This window comes from Petromyzon marinus, chromosome 71, assembly GCF_048934315.1.
Source record: "Petromyzon marinus isolate PM22_M1 ecotype Great Lakes invasive population chromosome 71, UKy_Petmar_22M1.pri1.0, whole genome shotgun sequence".
Taxonomy (NCBI): domain Eukaryota; kingdom Metazoa; phylum Chordata; class Hyperoartia; order Petromyzontiformes; family Petromyzontidae; genus Petromyzon; species Petromyzon marinus.
Window position 1 is genome coordinate 4,912,323 of NC_133737.1, and position 20,382 is coordinate 4,932,704.

Below are 20,382 nucleotides of genomic sequence, written 5' to 3' on the forward strand. Positions count from 1 at the left end.
CTGACTGTCTCTCTCCCCAGGTCTGGCCGATCGCTTCGAGGAATACCCGAAGCTTCGAGAGTTAATTCGTCTTAAAGATGAACTCATCGCTAATACTAACTGTCCTCCCATGTGAGACTCACTCACTCACTCACCCACTCACTCACCTACTCACTCACTCAATCACCTACTCACTCACTCACCTACTCACTCACTCACCTACTCACTCACCTACTCACTCACTCACTCACCTACTCACTCACTCACTCACCTACTCACTCACTCACTCACCTACTCACTCACTCACCTACTCACTCACTCACCTACTCACTCACTCACCTACTCACCTGAAGCTCCGAGAGTTAATTCGTCTCAAAGACGAACTCATCGCTAATACTAACTGTCCTCCCATGTGAGACTCACTCAGTCACTCACCTACTCACTCACCTACTCACTCACCTACTCACTCACTCACCTACTCACTCACTCACTCACCTACTCACCTACTCACTCACTCACCTACTCACTCACCTACTCACTCACTCACTCACCTACTCACTCACTCACTCACCTACTCACTCACTCACTCACCTACTCACCTACTCACTCACCTACTCACTCACCTACTCACTCACCCACTCACCCACTCACTCACTCACCTACTCACTCACCTACTCACTCACCTACTCAATCACCCACTCACCCACTCACTCACCTACTCACTCACCTACTCGCTCACTCACTCACCTACTCACCCACTCACTCACCTACTCACCTACTCACTCACTCACCTACTCACCCACTCACTCACCTACTCACCTACTCGCTCACTCACTCACCTACTCACCTACTCACTCACCTACTCACTCACCTACTCACTCACTCACCCACCCACTCACCCACCCACTCACCTACTCACTCACTCACCTACTCACTCACTCGCTCACCTACTCACTCACCTACTCACCTATTCGCTCACTCACTCAGCTACTCACCTACTCGCTCACCTTCTCACTCACTCACCTACTCACCCACTCACCCCCTCACCTACTCACCCACTCACCTACTCACCCACTCACTCGCTCACCTACTCGCTCACTCACTCACCTACTCACCCACTCGCTCACCTACTCACCCACTCTCTCACCTACTCGCTCACTCACTCACCTACTCACTCACTCACCCACTCACCCACTCACTCACCCACTCACTCACTCACCTCACCCACCTACTTACTCACTCACCCACTCACTCACCTACTCACCCACTCACCCCCTCACCTACTCACTCACCCACTCACTCACTCACCTACTCACTCACTCACTCACCTACTCACCCACTCACTCACTCACCTACTCACCAACTCACTCACCTACTCACTCACTCACCTACCCACTCACTCACTCACTCACCTACTCACTCACCTACTGACTCATTCACCTACTCACTCACCTACTCACTCACCTACTCGCTCACTCACCTACTCACTCACTCACTCAGTCACCTACTCACTCACTCACTCACCTACTCACTCACCTACTCACCCACTCACTCACCTACTCACTCACTCACTCACCTACTCACTCACTCACCTACTCGCTCACTCACTCACCTACTCACTCACTCACCCACCTACTCACTCACTCACCTCCTCACTCACCTACTCACTCACCCACTCACTCACTCACCTACTCACTCACCTACTCACTCACTCACCCACTCACCTACTCACCTACTCACTCACCCACTCACTCACTCACCCACCTACTCACTCACTCACTCACCCACTCGCTCACTCACTCACTCACCTACTCACTCAGTCAGTCACCTACTCACTCACCTACTCACTCACCTACTCACTCACCTACTCACTCACCTACTCGCTCACCTACTCACTCACTCACCCACTCACCTACTCACCTACTCACTCACCCACTCACTCACTCACCCACCTACTCACTCACTCACTCACCCACTTGCTCACTCACTCACTCACCTACTCACTCAGTCAGTCACCTACTCACCTACTCACTCACCTACTCACTCACCTACTCACTCACTCACTCACCTACTCACTCACCTACTCACTCACCTACTCGCTCACCTACTCGCTCACCTACTCGCTCACTCACTCACTCACTCACCTACTCACTCACCTACTCACTCACTCACCTACTCACTCACCTACTCACTCACCTACTCACTCACTCACTCACCTACTCACCCACTCACCTACTCACTCACCTACTCACTCACCTACTCACCCACTCACTCACTCATTCACTCACCCACTCACTCACCTACTCACTCACTCACTCACCTACTCACTCACCTACTCACTCACCTACTCACTCACTCACCTACTCACTCACTCACCTACTCACTCACTCACCTACTCACTCACCCATCCACTCACCTACTCACTCACCTACTCACTCACCTACTCACTCACCTACTCACTCACCCACTCACTCACCCACTCACCTACTCACTCACTCACCTACTCACTCACCTACTCACTCACCTACTCACTCACCTACTCACCCACTCACTCACCTACTCACTCACTCACTCACCTACTCACTCACCTACTCACTCACCTACTCACTCACTCACCTACTCACTCACTCACCTACTCACTCACTCACCTACTCACTCACCCATCCACTCACCTACTCGCTCACCTACTCACTCACCTACTCACTCACCTACTCACTCACCCACTCACTCACCCACTCACCTACTCACTCACTCACCTACTCACTCACCTACTCACTCACCTACTCACTCACCTACTCACTCACCCACTCACTCACCTACTCACTCACTCACCCACCTACTCACTCACTCACTCACCCACTTGCTCACTCACTCACTCACCTACTCACTCAGTCAGTCACCTACTCACTCACCTACTCACTCACTCACTCACCTACTCACTCACCTACTCACCCACTCACTCACCTACTCACTCACTCACTCACCTACTCACTCACTCACTCACCTACTCACTCACCTACTCACTCACTCACTCACCTACTCACTCACCTACTCACCCACTCACTCACCTACTCACTCACTCACTCACCTACTCACTCACTCACTCACCTACTCGCTCACTCACTCACCTACTCACTCACTCACCCACCTACTCACTCACTCACCTCCTCACTCACTCACTCACCTACTCACTCACCCACCTACTCACTCACTCACCTACTCACTCACCTACTCACCTACTCACCCACCCACTCACTCGCTCACTCACTCACCTACTCACCCACTCACTCACCTACTCACTCACTCACCTACTCACTCACTCACCTACTCACTCACTCACCCACTCGCTCACTCACCCACTCGCTCACTCACTCACCTACTCACCTACTCGCTCATTCACTCACCTACTCACTCACCTACTCACCCACTCACTCACCTACTCACCCACCCGCTCACCTACTCGCTCACTCACTCACCTACTCACCCACTCGCTCACCTACTCACCTACTCACCCACTCACTCACCCACTCACCCACTCACCTACTCACCCACCCACTCACTCACTCACCCACCTACTCACCCACTCACTCACCTACTCACTCACCCACTCACTCACTCACCTACTCACTCACTCACCCACTCGCTCACTCACTCACCTACTCACCTACTCACCTACTCGCTCACTCGCTCACCTACTCGCTCACCTACTCACCCACTCACTCACCTACTCACTCACCCACTCACTCACCCACTCACCCACCTACTCAATCGCCTATTCACTCACTCACCTACTCTATAAGTGAGTGGTTGAGTGAGTGAGTGGGTCGGTTAGTGAGTGAGTGAGTGTGTGGGTGAGTGTGTGGGTCAGTGAATGTGTGAGTGTGTGGGTGAGTGTGTGGGTTAGTGAGTGTGTGGGTGAGTGGGTGAGTGAGTGAGTGAGTGGGTGAGTGGGTGAGTGTGTGGGTGAGTGAGTGAGTGGGTGGGTGAGTGAGTGAGTGAGTGGGTGAGTGGGTGAGTGGGTGAGTGGGTGGGTGAGTGAGTGAGTGTGTGAGTGAGTGAGTGAGTGGGTGGGTGAGTGAGTGAGTGAGTGGGTGGGTGAGTGAGTGAGTGGGTGAGTGAGTGAGTGAGTAGGTGAGTTAGTGAGTGAGTGGGTGAGTGGGTGGGTGAGTGAGTGAGTGTGTGAGTGAGTGGGTGAGTGGGTGGGTGAGTGAGTGAGTGGGTGGGTGAGTGAGTGAGTGATTGAGTGAGTGGGTGGGTGAGTGAGTGTGTGGGTGAGTGAGTGAGTGAGTGTGTGGGTGAGTGAGTGAGTGAGTGTGTGGGTGAGTGGGTGGGTGAGTGAGTGAGTAGGTGAGTGAGTGGGTGAGTGGGTGGGTGAGTGAGTGGGTGAGTAGGTGAGTGAGTGGGTGAGTGGGTGGGTGAGTAGGTGAGTGAGTGGGTGAGTGGGTGGGTGAGTGAGTGGGTGAGTGAGTGAGTGAGTAGGTGAGTGAGTGGGTGAGTGTATGGGTTAGTGAGTGGGTGAGTGAGTGGGTGAGTGAGTGGGTGAGTGAGTGAGTGGGTGAGTGAGTGAGTGAGTGGGTGAGTGAGTGAGTGAGTGTGTGGGTGAGTGGGTGGGTGAGTGAGTGAGTGTGTGAGTGAGTGGGTGAGTGGGTGGGTGGGTGGGTGAGTGAGTGAGTAGGTGAGTGAGTAGGTGAGTGAGTGAGTGAGTGGGTGAGTGAGTGAGTGTGTGAGTGAGTGAGTGAGTGTGTGGGTGAGTGAGTGAGTGGGTGTGTGAGTGAGTGAGTGTGTGGGTGAGTGAGTGAGTGGGTGAGTGGGTGAGTGAGTGGGTGAGTGTGTGAGTGAGTGTGTGAGTGAGTGAGTGAGTGTGTGGGTGGGTGAGTGAGTGAGTGAGTGGGTGAGTGGGTGAGTGAGTGGGTGGGTGAGTGAGTGAGTGGGTGAGTGTGAGTGAGTGGGTGAGTGAGTTAGTGAGTGGGTGAGTGAGTTAGTGAGTGGGTGAGTGAGTGAGTGTGTGAGTGAGTGAGTGGGTCAGTGGGTGGGTGAGTGGGTGGGTGAGTGTGTGGGTGGGTGAGTGGGTGGGTGAGTGAGTGAGTGGGTGAGTGAGTGGGTGAGTGTATGGGTTAGTGAGTGGGTGAGTGTGTGAGTGAGTGGGTGAGTGAGTGGGTGAGTGAGTGAGTGGGTGAGTGAGTAGGTGAGTGAGTGGGTGAGTGAGTGGGTGAGTGTATGGGTTAGTGAGTGGGTGAGTGAGTGAGTGAGTCACTCTCTCCCCCCCTCACCTCCCCCCTCACCCCTCACCCCTCACCCCAGGTACTTGCAGGCCGATCTCCCGGCCTTTCCGCTGTCCTCGCTGCAGGCCAAATTTGACGTGATCCTCATTGAGCCCCCTCTGAGTGAATATTATAGAGGTGGTGGTGGAGCCATCGGAGGTCACGGACTCACCTGGGAGGAGGTGAGGAGTGGGTGGTGACGTGCGGGAGACACTCACCTAGACACTCACCCAGACACTCACTCAGACACTCACCCAGACACTCACCCAGACACTCACTCAGTCACTCACCCAGTCACTCACCCAGTCACTCACTCAGACACTCGCTCAGTCACTCACCCAGACACTCACCCAGACACTCACTCAGACACTCACCCAGACACTCACTCAGTCACTCACCCAGACACTCACCCAGACACTCACCCAGTCACTCACCCACTCAGTCACTCACCCAGACACTCACTCAGTCACTCACCCAGACACTCACCCAGACACTCACCCAGACACTCACTCAGTCACTCACCCAGACACTCACCCAGACACTCACTCAGACACTCACCCAGACACTCACTCAGTCACTCACCCAGACACTCACCCAGACACTCACTCAGTCACTCACCCAGACACTCACTCAGTCACTCACCCAGTCACTCACCCAGTCACTCACTCACTCAGTCACTCACTCAGTCATTCAGTCACTCAGTCACTCACTCACTCACTCGCTCACTCACTCAGTCATTCAGTCAGTCACTCACTCAGTCACTCACCCAGACACTCACCCAGTCACTCACCCAGACACTCACTCAGTCACTCACCCAGACACTCACCCAGACACTCACCCAGACACTCACTCAGTCACTCACTCAGTCACTCACCCAGACACTCACCCAGACACTCACCCAGTCACTCACCCAGACACTCACCCAGACACTCACTCACTCACTCAGTCACTCACCCAGACACTCAGTCAGTCACTCACTCATTCAGTCAGTCAGTCACTCACTCAGTCACTCACCCAGACACTCACCCAGACACTCACCCAGTCACTCACCCAGACACTCACCCAGACACTCACCCAGTCACTCACCCAGACACTCACTCAGTCACTCACCCAGACACTCACCCAGTCACTCACCCAGACACTCACTCGCTCACTCAGTCACTCACTCGCTCACTCACTCACCCAGACACTCAGTCACTCACTCACTCAGTCAGTCAGTCAGTCACTCAGTCAGTCACTCAGTCAGTCAGTCACTCAGTCAGTCAGTCACTCAGTCAGTCACTCAGTCAGTCAGTCAGTCACTCACCCCTCTGAGTGAATATTATAGAGGCGGTGGTGGAGCCATCGGAGGTCACGGACTCACCTGGGAGGAGGTGAGGAGTGGGTGGTGACGTGCGGGAGACACTCACCCAGACACTCACCCAGTCACTCACTCAGTCACTCACTCAGTCAGTCACTCACTCAGTCACTCACTCAGTCACTCACCCAGACACTCACCCAGACACTCACCCACTCAGTCACTCACTCAGTCACTCACCCAGTCACTCACCCAGACACTCACTCAGTCACTCACCCAGACACTCACCCGGACACTCACCTAGACACTCACCCAGACACTCACCCAGACACTCACTCAGTCACTCACCCAGACACTCACCCAGACACTCACTCAGTCACTCACCCAGACACTCACCCACACACTCACTCAGTCACTCACCCAGACACTCACCCAGACACTCACCCAGACACTCACCCAGACACTCACCCAGACACTCACCCAGTCACTCACCCAGACACTCACCCAGACACTCACCCAGACACTCACCCAGTCACTCACCCAGACACTCACCCAGACACTCACCCAGACACTCACTCAGACACTCACCCAGTCACTCACCCAGTCACTCACTCAGTCACTCACCCAGACACTCACCCAGACACTCACCCAGTCACTCACTCAGTCACTCACCCAGACACTCACCCAGACACTCACTCAGTCACTCACCCAGACACTCACCCAGTCACTCACTCAGTCACTCACTCAGTCACTCACCCAGACACTCACTCAGTCACTCACTCACTCAGTCACTCACCCAGACACTCACCCAGACACTCACCCAGACACTCACCCAGTCACTCACTCACTCAGTCACTCGCTCACTCAGTCACTCACTCACTCAGACACTCACCCAGACACTCACCCAGACACTCACCCAGACACTCACCCAGACACTCACTCAGACACTCACCCAGACACTCACCCAGTCACTCACTCACTCAGTCACTCACTCAGTCACTCACCCAGACACTCACCCAGACACTCACTCAGTCACTCACCCAGACACTCACCCAGTCAGTCACTCAGTCAGTCACTCACTCAGACACTCACTCAGTCACTCACCCAGACACTCACTCAGTCACTCACCCAGACACTCACCCAGACACTCACTCAGTCACTCACCCAGACACTCACCCAGACACCCGCCCACTCAGTCACTCACCCAGACACTCACTCACTCACTCACCCAGACACTCACTCAGTCACTCACCCAGACACTCACTCAGTCACTCACTCAGTCACTCAGTAACTCAGTCAGTCAGTCACTCAGTCAGTCACTCAGTCAGTCACTCAGTCAGTCAGTCGCTCAGTCAGTCAGTCACTCACTCACTCAGTCAGTCACTCAGTCACTCACTCACTCAGTCAGTCAGTCACTCAGTCAGTCACTCAGTCATTCAGTCACTCGCTCACTCAGTCAGTCAGTCACTCAGTCAGTCACTCAGTCATTCAGTCACTCGCTCACTCAGTCAGTCACTCACCCACTCAGTCGCTCGCTCGCTCAGTCAGTCAGTCACTCAGTCACTCACTCAGTCACTCACTCAGACACTCACCCACTCACTCACCCAGTCACTCACTCAGTCACTCACTCACCCAGACACTCAGTCACTCACTCACCCAGACACTCACCCACTCAGTCACTCACTCACTCACCCACTCACTCACCCAGTCACTCACTCAGTCACTCACTCACACATTTTAAACACTCAGTACTGATGATAGTACTACTACTGATGCTGATCATGATGATACTACTACTGATCATGATGATACTACTACTACTGATGATGATACTACTACTACTGATGATGATACTACTACTGATGATGATGATACTACTACTGATGATGATGATACTACTACTGATGATGATGATACTACTGATGATGATGATACTACTGATGATGATACTGATGATGATGATACTACTACTGATGATGATACTACTACTGATGATGATGATACTACTACTGATGATGATGATACTACTGATGATGATGATACTACTACTGATGATGATGATACTACTACTGATGATGATGATGATACTACTACTGATGATGATACTACTACTGATGATGATACTACTACTGATGATGATGATACTGATGATGATGATACTACTACTGATGATGATGATGATACTACTACTGATGATGATGATGATACTACTACTGATGATGATGATGATACTACTACTGATGATGATGATACTACTGATGATGATGATACTACAACTACTGATGATGATACTGATGATGATACTACTACTGATGATGATACTACTACTGATGATGATGATACTACTACTGATGATGATGATACTACTACTGATGATGATGATACTACTACTGATGATGATGATACTACTACTGATGATGATACTACTACTGATGATGATGATACTACTACTGATGATGATACTACTACTGATGATGATACTACTACTGATGATGATGATACTACTACTGATGATGATGATACTACTGATGATGATGATACTACTACTGATGATGATGATACTACTACTGATGATGATGATACTACTACTGATGATGATACTACTACTGATGATGATACTACTACTGATGATGATGATACTGATGATGATGATACTACTACTGATGATGATGATACTACTACTGATGATGATGATGATACTACTACTGATGATGATACTACTACTGATGATGATGATACTACAACTACTGATGATGATACTGATGATGATACTACTGATGATGATGATACTACTACTGATGATGATGATACTACTACTGATGATGATGATGATGATACTACTACTGATGATGATACTACTACTGATGATGATACTACTACTGATGATGATGATTCCAGATCATGCAGCTGGATGTGGAGGAGATAGCTGCACAAAGATCTTTCATCTTCCTGTGGTGCGGCTCGTCCGATGGACTTGACTATGGCAGACAGGTACAGCTACAGCTGCTACAGATACAGCTGCTACAGCTACAGATACACTACACTATAGCTGCTACAGCTGCTACAGATACAGCTGCTACAGCTACAGATACACTACACTATAGCTGCTACAGCTGCTACAGCTACAGCTGCTACAGCTACAGATACACTACACTATAGCTGCTACAGCTGCTACAGCTACAGCTGCTACAGCTACAGATACACTACGGCTACACTACAGTTACACTACAGGTACAGCTACTACAGCTACACTACAGGTACAGCTGCTACAGCTACACTACAGGTACAGCTACACTACAGCTACACTACACTACAGCTGCTACAGCTACACTACAGCTACACTACAGCTACACTACACTACAGCTACAGCTACACTACAGCTACACTACAGCTACTTCAGCTACAGCTACACTATAGCTACACTACAGCTACTTCAGCTACAGCTACACTATAGCTACACTACAGCTACACTACACTACAGCTACAGCTACACTACAGCTACACTACAGCTACTTCAGCTACAGCTACACTATAGCTACACTACAGCTACAGCTACACTACAGCTACACTACAGCTACTTCAGCTACAGCTACACTACAGCTACACTACAGCTACACTACACTACAGCTACAGCTACACTACAGCTACACTACAGCTACACTACACTACAGCTACACTACAGCTACACTACAGCTACACTACAGCTACACTACACTACAGCTACAGCTACACTACAGCTACACTACACTACAGCTACAGCTACACTACAGCTACACTACAGCTACTTCAGCTACAGCTACACTATAGCTACACTACACTACAGCTACACTATAGCTACACTACAGCTACTTCAGCTACAGCTACACTATAGCTACACTATAGCTACACTACAGCTACACTATAGCTACACTATAGCTACACTACAGCTACTTCAGCTACAGCTACACTATAGCTACACTACAGCTACACTATAGCTACAGCTACACTACAGCTACACTACAGCTACACTACACTACAGCTACAGCTACACTACAGCTACACTACAGCTACTTCAGCTACAGCTACACTACAGCTACACTTCAGCTACAGCTACACTATAGCTACACTACAGCTACTTCAGCTACAGCTACACTATAGCTACACTATAGCTACACTATAGCTACACTACAGCTACACTACAGCTACTTCAGCTACAGCTACACTATAGCTACAGCTACAGCTACACTATAGCTACACTACACTACAGCTACACTACAGCTACTTCAGCTACAGCTACACTATAGCTACAGCTACACTACAGCTACACTACAGCTACACTACAGCTACTTCAGCTACACTACAGCTACACTACACTACAGCTACACTATAGCTACACTACAGCTACACTACAGCTACACTACAGCTACACTATAGCTACACTACAGCTACACTACACTACAGCTACGCTACAGCTACACTACACTACAGCTACACTACAGCTACACTACACTACAGCTACACTACAGCTACACTACACTACAGCTACACTACAGCTACACTACACTACAGCTACACTACAGCTACACTACACTACAGCTACAGCTACACTACAGCCACACTACAGCTACACGCCTCTAAGTATGTGTGTGTGTGTCTAAGTGTGTGTGTCTAAGTGTGTGTGTGTCTATGTGTGTGGCTATGTGTGTGTCTGTGTCTAAGTGCGTGTGTGTCTATGTGTGTGTCTGTGTGTGTGTGTATGTGTGTGTGTCTATGTGTGTGTGTCTATGTGTGTGTGTCTATGTGTGTGTGTGTATATGTGTGTGTCTGTGTCTATGTGTGTGTGTGTCTATGTGTGTGTGTCTATGTGTGTGTGTGTGTTTTTGTGTCTGTGTCTAAGTGTGTGTGTCTATGTGTGTGTGTCTATCTGTGTGTGTGTCTGTCTGTGTGTATATGTGTGTCTATGTGTGTGTCTATGTGTGTGTCTGTGTGTGTGTCTATCTGTGTGTGTGTCTATGTGTGTGTGTCTATCTGTGTGTGTGTCTGTGTGTGTGTATATGTGTGTGTGTGTCTATCTGTGTGTGTGTCTATCTGTGTGTGTGTCTAAGTGTGTGTGTGTCTAAGTGTGTGTGTGTCTATGTGTGTGTGTGTGTCTGTGTGTGTGTCTGTGTGTGTGTGTATATGTGTGTGTGTCTATGTGTGTGTGTCTATCTGTGTGTGTGTCTATGTGCAGTGTCTATGTGTCTTTGTCTAAGTGCGTGTGTGTGTCTGTCTATGTGTGTGTTTGTGTGTGTGTCTATCTGTGTGTGTGTCTGTCTATGTGTGTGTGTGTCTATGTGTGTGTGTCTATGTGTGTGTGTGTCTATCTGTGTGTGTGTCTATGTGTGTGTCTGTGTGTGTGTCTATGTGTGTGTGTCTAAGTGTATGTGTGTCTATGTGTGTGTCTGTGTGTCTAAGTGCGTGTGTGTGTCTGTGTGTGTGTCTGTGTGTGTGTCTATCTGTGTGTGTCTAAGTGTGTGTGTGTCTAGTGTGTGTGTCTATGTGTGTGTCTATCTGTGTGTGTGTCTATCTGTGTGTGTGTCTATGTGTGTGTGTGTCTGTGTGTGTGTGTGTGTCTATCTGTGTGTGTATATGTATGTGTCTGTGTGTGTGTGTCTATCTGTGTGTGTGTCTATGTGTGTGTGTGTCTATGTGTGTGTGTGTCTATCTGTGTGTGTATATGTATGTGTCTGTGTGTGTGTGTGTCTATCTGTGTGTGTGTCTGTGTGTGTGTCTATCTGTGTGTGTGTATATGTGTGTGTGTCTATGTGTGTGTCTGTGTGTGTGTCTATCTGTGTGTGTGTCTAAGTGTGTGTGTGTGTCTATGTGTGTGTGTGTCTGTGTGTGTCTATGTGTGTGTGTCTATGTGTGTGTGTGTCTATGTGTGTGTGTCTAAGTGTATGTGTGTGTATGTGTGCAGTGTCTATGTGTCTGTGTCTAAGTGCGTGTGTGTGTCTATGTGTGTGTGTGTGTGTCTAAGTGTGTGTGTGTCTGTGTGTGTGTGTCTACGTGTGTGTATATGTGTGTGTGTCTATGTGTTTGTCTATGTGTGTGACTGTGTGTGTATATGTGTGTGTGTCTGTGTGTGTGTCTATCTGTGTGTGTGTCTATGTGTGTGTCTATGTGTGTGTGTCTATGTGTGTGTGTCTGTGTGTGTGTCTATGTATGTGTCTGTGTCTATGTGTGTGTGTGTGTCAATGTGTGTGTGTGTCTATGTGTGTGTGTATGTGTGTGTGTGTCTATGTGTGTGTGTGTGTGTCTGTGTGTGTGTCTATGTGTGTGTGTCTGTGTGTGTGTCTATGTGTGTGTCTATGTGTGTGTGTGTCTGTCTGTGTGTCTATCTGTGTGTGTGTCTGTGTGTGTGTCTGTGTGTGTGTCTATCTGTGTGTGTGTATATGTGTGTGTGTGTCTGTGTGTGTGTCTATGTGTGTGTCTAAGTGTGTGTGTGTCTATGTGTGTGTGTGTGTCTACGTGTGTGTCTATGTGTGTGTCTGTGTGTGTGTCTATCTGTGTGTGTGTCTATGTGCAGTGTCTATCTGTGTGTGTGTCTAAGTGTGTGTGTCTATGTGTGTGTGTCTATCTGTGTATGTGTCTATGTGTGTGTGTCTGTGTGTGTGTGTATATGTGTGTGTGTGTGTCTATGTGTGTGTGTGTGTGTGTCTATCTGTGTGTGTATATGTATGTGTCTGTGTGTGTGTGTGTCTATCTGTGTGTGTGTCTGTGTGTGTGTCTATCTGTGTGTGTGTCTGTGTGTGTGTCTATGTGTGTGTCTGTGTGTGTGTCTATCTGTGTGTGTCTTAAGTGTGTGTGTGTGTGTCTATGTGTGTGTCTATCTATGTGTGTGTGTGTCTGTGTGTGTGTGTCTATGTGTATGTGTGTGTGTCTGTGTGTGTGTCTATGTGTGTGTGTGTCTGTGTGCAGTGTCTATGTAAATGGGGATTCCGGCGTTGTGAAGATATCTGCTGGATCAAGACGAACAAACTGAAACCCGGTTCAACACGGACCCTGGACTCTCAAGCAGTGTTCCAGAGAACTAAGGTGAGTACACTCACCACTCACTCACCACTCACTCACCACTCACTCACCACTCACTCACTCACCACTCACCCACTCACTCACCCACCCACTCACCCACTCACTCACCCACTCACCCACTCACTCACACACTCCCCTACTCACTCACTCACTCACCCACCCACGTACTCACTCACCCACCCACTCACCCACCTACTCACTCACTCACTCACCACTCACCCACTCACCCACTCACTCACCCACCCACTCACCCACCCACTCACTCACTCGCTCACCACTCACCCACTCACTCACCACTCACTCACCACTCACTCACCACTCACCCACTCACTCACCCACTCACTCACCCACTCACCCACTCACTCACTCACCCACTCACTCACCCACTCACCCACCCACTCACCACCCACCCACTCACTCACCACTCACTCACTCACCACTCACCACTCACTCACTCACCACTCACCCACTCACTCACCACTCACTCACCACTCACCACTCACCCACTCACTCACCCATTCACTCACTCACTCACCACCCACTAATACACCCACTCACTCACTCACCCACTCACCACTCACTCACCACTGACTCACCACTCACCCACTCACCCACTAATACACCCACTCACTCACTCACCCACTCACCACTCACTCACCACTGACTCACCACTCACCCACTCACCACTCACTCACCACTCACTTACCAACTCACTCACCACTCACTCACCCACTCACTCACCACTCACTCACCACTCACTCACCACTCACTCACCCACTCACTCACCCACTCACTCACTCACCCACTCACCACTCACTCACCACTGACTCACCACTCACCCACTCACCACTCACTCACCACTCACTTACCAACTCACTCACTCACTCACTTACCACTCACTCACCACTCACTCACCACTCACTCACTCACCCACTCACTCACCACTCACTCACCACTCACTCACCACTCACTCACCCACTCACTCACCCACTCACCACTCACTCACTCACCACCCACTCACCCACTCACTCACCCACTCACTCACCCACTCACTCACTTACTCACCCACTCACCCACTCACCACTCACTCACCACTCACTCACCAACTCACTCACTCACTCACTTACCACTCACTCACCCACCCACTCACCCACCCACCCACTCACCCACTCACCCACTCACTCACTCACCACCTCACTCACCACGTCACCACCTCATCGCCTCACTCACCACCTCACCGCCTCACTCACCGCCTCACTCACCACGTCACCACCTCATCGCCTCACTCACCACCTCACCGCCTCACTCACCGCCCCACTCACCACCGCCTCACCGCCTCGCCCCGCCCACTCGCCACCTCACCACCGCCTCGCTCACCACCTCGCCACCTCACCACCGCCTCACCGCCTCACTCACCGCCCCACTCACCACCGCCTCACCACCGCCTCACCGCCTCACTCACTGCCCCACTCACCGCCCCACTCACCACCGCCTCACCGCCTCACTCACCGCCTCACCGCCCCACTCACTCACCGCCTCACTCACCGCCTCACTCACCGCCCCACTCACTCACCGCCTCACCACACCACCACCTCACCACCACCACCGCCTCACCGCCTCGCCCGCCCCCTCGCCCCGCCCACTCGCCCACTCACCACCGCCTCACCACCGCCTCACTCACCTCACCACCGCCTCACCGCCCCACTCACCACCGCCTCACTCACCGCCCCACTCACTCACCACCTCACCACCGCCCCACTCACTCACCGCCTCACCACCACCTCACCGCCACCACCGCCTCACTCACCTCACCACCACCACCGCCTCACCCGCCAGGAGCACTGCCTGATGGGCATCCGCGGCACCGTGCGGCGCTCCACGGACGGCGACTTCATCCACGCCAACGTGGACATCGACTTGCTGATGGCCGAGGAGTCGGACGACATCGCGTGCCTCGGCACGGGCGGACGCATCGGAGGAGGCGGTGGAGGCGGTGGAGGAGGAGGCGGTGGAGGAGGCGGTGGAGGAGGCGGTGGAGGAGGAGGCGGTGGAGGAGGCGGTGGAGGCGGTGGAGGCGGTGGAGGAGGAGGAGGCGACGGAGGAGGAGGCGGTGGAGGCGGCGACGATGGCGGAGGAGGCGGCGGAGGCGGTGGCGGATGTTCGATGCCTCCGGAGAAGCCGGAGGAGATCTTTCACATCGTGGAGCACTTCTGCCTCGGACGTCGGAGGCTTCACCTGTTTGGGCGGGACTCCACTATCAGGCCTGGTGGGTGGTGGTGGTGGTGGTGGTTGTGGTGGTGGAGGTGGTGGTTGTGGTGGTTGTTGTTGTGGTGGTGGTGATGGTGGTTGTGGTGGTTGTGGTGGGTGGTGGTGGTGGTGGTGGTGGTTGTGGTTGTGGTGGTGGTGGAGGTGGTGGTGGTGATGGTGGTGGTGATGGTGGTGGTGGTGATGGTGGTGGTGATGGTGGTGGTGGTGATGGTGGTAATGGTGGTGATGGTGGTGATGGTGGTGATGGTGATGGTGGTGATGGTGGTGGTGGTGATGGTGGTGGTGGTTGTGGTGGTGGTGGTGGTAGTGGTGATGATGATGGTGGTGGTGATGGTGGTGATGATGATGATGGTGGTGGTGGTAGTGGTGATGTAGGTGATGATGATGATGATGATGGTGGTGATGGTGGTGATGTAGGTGATGATGATGATGATGGTGGTGATGGTGGTGATGTAGGTGATGATGATGATGGTGGTGGTAGTGGTGATGTAGGTGGTGGTGGTGGTGGTGATGGTGGTGATGGTGGTGATGTAGGTGATGATGATGATGGTGGTGGTAGTGGTGATGTAGGTGATGATGATGATGGTGATGTTGGTGATGGTGAATGATAACAATACTCCTGAAGAAACGACCCTCAACCTCCTCGCGGTGACGGACGGGCAACTCTGTCGTGGACAATGCTGTGGGGGGAGAGGCCCAATTCCGATTTGGCCTCTCCCCTCACGGCGTCCGTGTCCACCACAGGGGCTAAACGGGGCGCTCTGGACGGGTACACGGGGCTAGTGTAACCCCTCCACCTTCAATAATTTACCACTAAACCACGAGTTAAATATCTAACTAATAAGCTTGCGCCGGAGGCCCCGGGGGGACAGGCGTCCGTGACGTTTTCCTGGCCAAAACCCCAATTTGGCGGAGCCAGGAGATTGAATACCTACCCTCGGGGCTACTCCAGAAACAACGGAAAAGCCACTTTGTGTGGCCACGTGGAATGTTCGAACGCTCACCGCGGAGGAGAGGCTACCCGCTCCTCTGTCCGGAGCTGGACCGGTACCGCCTGGATCTCTGTGGCATTCGGGAGGTCCGGTGGACCGGCTCTGGCTCCTGCCACCATGAGGGGTGGACAGTCCTCTACTCGGGGCAGCAGACTGCCAAACAACAGGGAGTGTGGTTCTTCTTCTGAACAAAAGAATGAAGGGGGCGTGGGAGCGTGGCGGTGAGGTGTGGGAAGCTGTAAGCCCCAGGCTACTTTGGGCTCGCCTTCCCATCAACCGGAGGCGAGGAATGGTGGTCGTGGTTACTTATGCCCCCACCGAAGACGAACATCCGTGGAGGGATGCAGGCAAGGCCGATGAGTCAGATGCCTTCTATGACCTCCTGTCACAGGTGCTGGCTAAAGTGGCCCCTCGGGATAGAGTCATCTTGTTGGGCGACTTCAATGCCCGAGTTGGTCATGATGCTGGCACCTGGTCTGGAGTAATTGCAAGGCATGGGCCAGATCAGCTCAATAACAACGGTAGGAGGCTGCTAGATTTTTGTGCAGCCCATGGGCTTGTAATTACCAACACGCTGTTCCGGCATCGGCGCATCCACACAACATTATGGATGCATGCCGGGTCCAAGCAAGAACATCTGCTGGACTAGATAGTGACGGACCAGCGGATGCGAGCCCATGTCCTTGACACCAGGACCTACCGTGGAGCTGATCCGCCCTCTGACCATTGACTAGTCATCTGTAAGATGCGCCTGCCATTCTTCCACTCCGGTGGTGGGTGTACACCCAGGACCCCATTCCAACCTAAAGTGGCCTGGTCTCAGTTATCTGATGAAAGTTGCAAGCGAGAATTTCATCATCGCTTGCGGCTGGGATTGGCATCGTCCCCGACTCCTCCTGATGTCGAGGGTAAATGGGCGAGGTTTAGGACTGTGACTCAATGCAGCTGCAATGGCTGCTTTGGGTACACGGTCCAGACCTCCCCAGAGACCCTGGCTGACAGAGGAGGTGTTCAAGAGCAAAAGCGACAGGCCCACTCTCATCGGCTACAGAATCCCACGTCAGAGAATGAGGAGGCTTACCGCAGCCTTCGCTCGGAGGTTCGGAGAGCCGTGAGGCGCTGCAAGGATGGGTGGTGGTCGCGGGTTGCTGAGGAGATGGAGTCTGCCTCAGTGGCCCGCGATCACAAATCTCTGTTTAACTCCATCAAAAAAGTAACCTGCAGCGCCACACCTATTACCATCATTAGGGGAAAGAACGGTGATCCAATCTCCGACCCCCAGGAACAGGTTTGCAGATTTGCTGAGCATTTCTGTGAGGTCCTGGGGGAGGGGAAATCCCTCAGCCAGGAAAACATCGTGGCACAAAGTGAGGATGACCCTGCTGAGGCTGCAGTGCCTCAAATATTGGAGGAGGAAGTCACCCCCTGTGAGTGGCTGGCTGAGGTGCCATCTGTTGAGGAAGTACTGAGGGTGATCCAGAGTCTGAGACCAGGAAAGGCAGCGGGCAGAGATGATCTCCCAAGCGAAATCCTGAGGGAGGGTGGCATTTGTGCACAGACTGCCCTACATGACATCATAACAACAGTCTGGACCACTGGACGGGTTCCGCAGAATTGGAAGGATGCCCTGGTGGTCCCCCTCTTTAAGAAGGGGGACCGCACAGACTGTAACAACTACAGGGGCATCTCACTCCTCAGTGTGCCGGGAAAGGTCCTGGCAAGGATTATTCAGCATCGCCTTGCCAGACACGCTGAGGAGAGGCTTGCGGAGCCCCAATGCGGTTTCAGGAAAGGGCGGGCCTGCACAGATGCCATATTTTCTGTCCGTCTGCTACAGCAGAGGTGTAGGGAATTCCAACAAGACCTACATCTCTGCTTTATTGACCTGGTCAAGGCCTATGATACCATCAGTAGGCCTGGGCTCTGGGTTATTCTTCGTGCTTTTGGAGTCCCTGACCCTCTGCTCACGATCATTAAGGACCTTCATGATGGTGAGCGGGCCCGGGTAAAACTACGTGGCCGGGAGTCGGAGCCATTCCCTGTTCACCTTGGGGTGCGACAGGGATGTCCTCTGGTTCCAACATTATTTAACATCTATTGCAACCACGTAGTTCGTGAAGCCTTCAATAGCTGTACCGGGGGAATCTCCATCTGGTACAGATACAATGGGAGGCTGATCGATGCCCGGGTGCGGTCAAAGGATGGCTCCCTATTGCTCAACCACGTTATGTATGCTGATGACTTGGTAATAGCTGCTCAGTCAGAGGAGGAGTTGGAGACGCTGCTGCTGAACCTGGAGCTTACCACCAAGAGGTGGGGCCTTACCATCAGCCCCACCAAAACTAAGCACCTGCCTGGGTATTTTGTACCATCGGACACCCACCCCCACAACTCCCAATCGGTGATGGGGCAGTTGTGGAGAGAGTGGAGAGTTTCCCATACCTGGGCAGTGTGCTCATGGCCGGCTCCAGTTTAACAGCAGAGGTCTCACTCCGAATCAGTCGAGCGGCAATATCTTTTCATCGGTTGCGTAACGCTGTGTGGAAGCTACCTGGTCTGTCGCTCCGCACTAAGCTTCAGGTCTTCTCGGCCACGGTCATTCCCTCCCTTCTCTACGCTTGCGAAACGTGGACCCCCCCTAATGGAACATCTTCACCGGTTGAAAACATTTAGGCTGGCCTGCCTACGATCCATCCTGGGTTTAACCAGACTGGATTGTGTGAGGAGCTCACAAATCCTTGAAAGATCTGGGCAAGGTCCCATCGGTGAGCTCCTCCGGCGGGCAAGGCTGCGATGGCTGGGTCATGTAGCCCGCATGCCCAGCCACCGCATGCCGAAACAGCTTTTGTTCGGCCGGATCGAGGGGGCTAAACGGGCGCGGCACGGGCTAGAGAAGAGATGGAGTGATGTGGTACAGGAGGACGTGGAGCTGAGTGGACTTGCCGATGACCGGTACCAGCGGTGTCAAGATCGACCTCTGTGGAGGAGGCTCGTGAAGGACGCTACTGGGCAGGTGGAGGCAGTCGCCCTCCAACAACAACGGAGGGCGGAGGAGCGACGCTCACAACAACGAGCGGAGTGCCGGGTGGCTAAAGCACAGCAGGTTGGCGCAGTAGGGGGCACAGGTGGTGCATCAGCCAGTCATCTCAGTCAGTCGACCCGTGGCACCTGGGTCTGCCCAGTGACCTCCTGCCAGCGGGCGTTCGACACTTCACGTGGCCTCAAGGTGCACATAGCCTGGCACAAGCGTCGTGGTGACGTCACCGCCCACTTAGTTGGCGTCCGGTGGTTGTTGATGGTGGTGGCGGGTGTGTGTGTGTGTGTGAGAGACACAAAGAGACACAGAGAGAGAGAGAGACACAGAGAGAGACACAGAGAGAGACAGAGAGACACGGAGAGAGACAGAGAGAGACAGAGAGACAGAGAGAGACATGGAGAGAGACATGGAGAGAGAGAGAGACAGAGAGACACAAACAGAGACAGAGAGACACGGAGAGAGACAGAGAGACACAGAGAGAGACAGAGAGACACAGAG

General features: G+C 52.4%; 1 protein-coding gene across 1 annotated transcript; it reads left to right on the forward strand.

Annotated features, from left to right (window-relative positions):
• Positions 1–267: 267 nt before the first annotated feature.
• Positions 268–16,643, forward strand: METTL14 (methyltransferase 14, N6-adenosine-methyltransferase non-catalytic subunit). The gene is made up of 6 exons (XM_076055358.1): positions 268–391; positions 5,281–5,422; positions 9,436–9,528; positions 13,474–13,590; positions 15,424–15,655; positions 16,600–16,643. Coding segments are annotated over exons 1-6 (630 nt in total). The 5' UTR covers positions 268–389.
• The last annotated feature ends 3,739 nt before the right edge of the window (positions 16,644–20,382 follow it).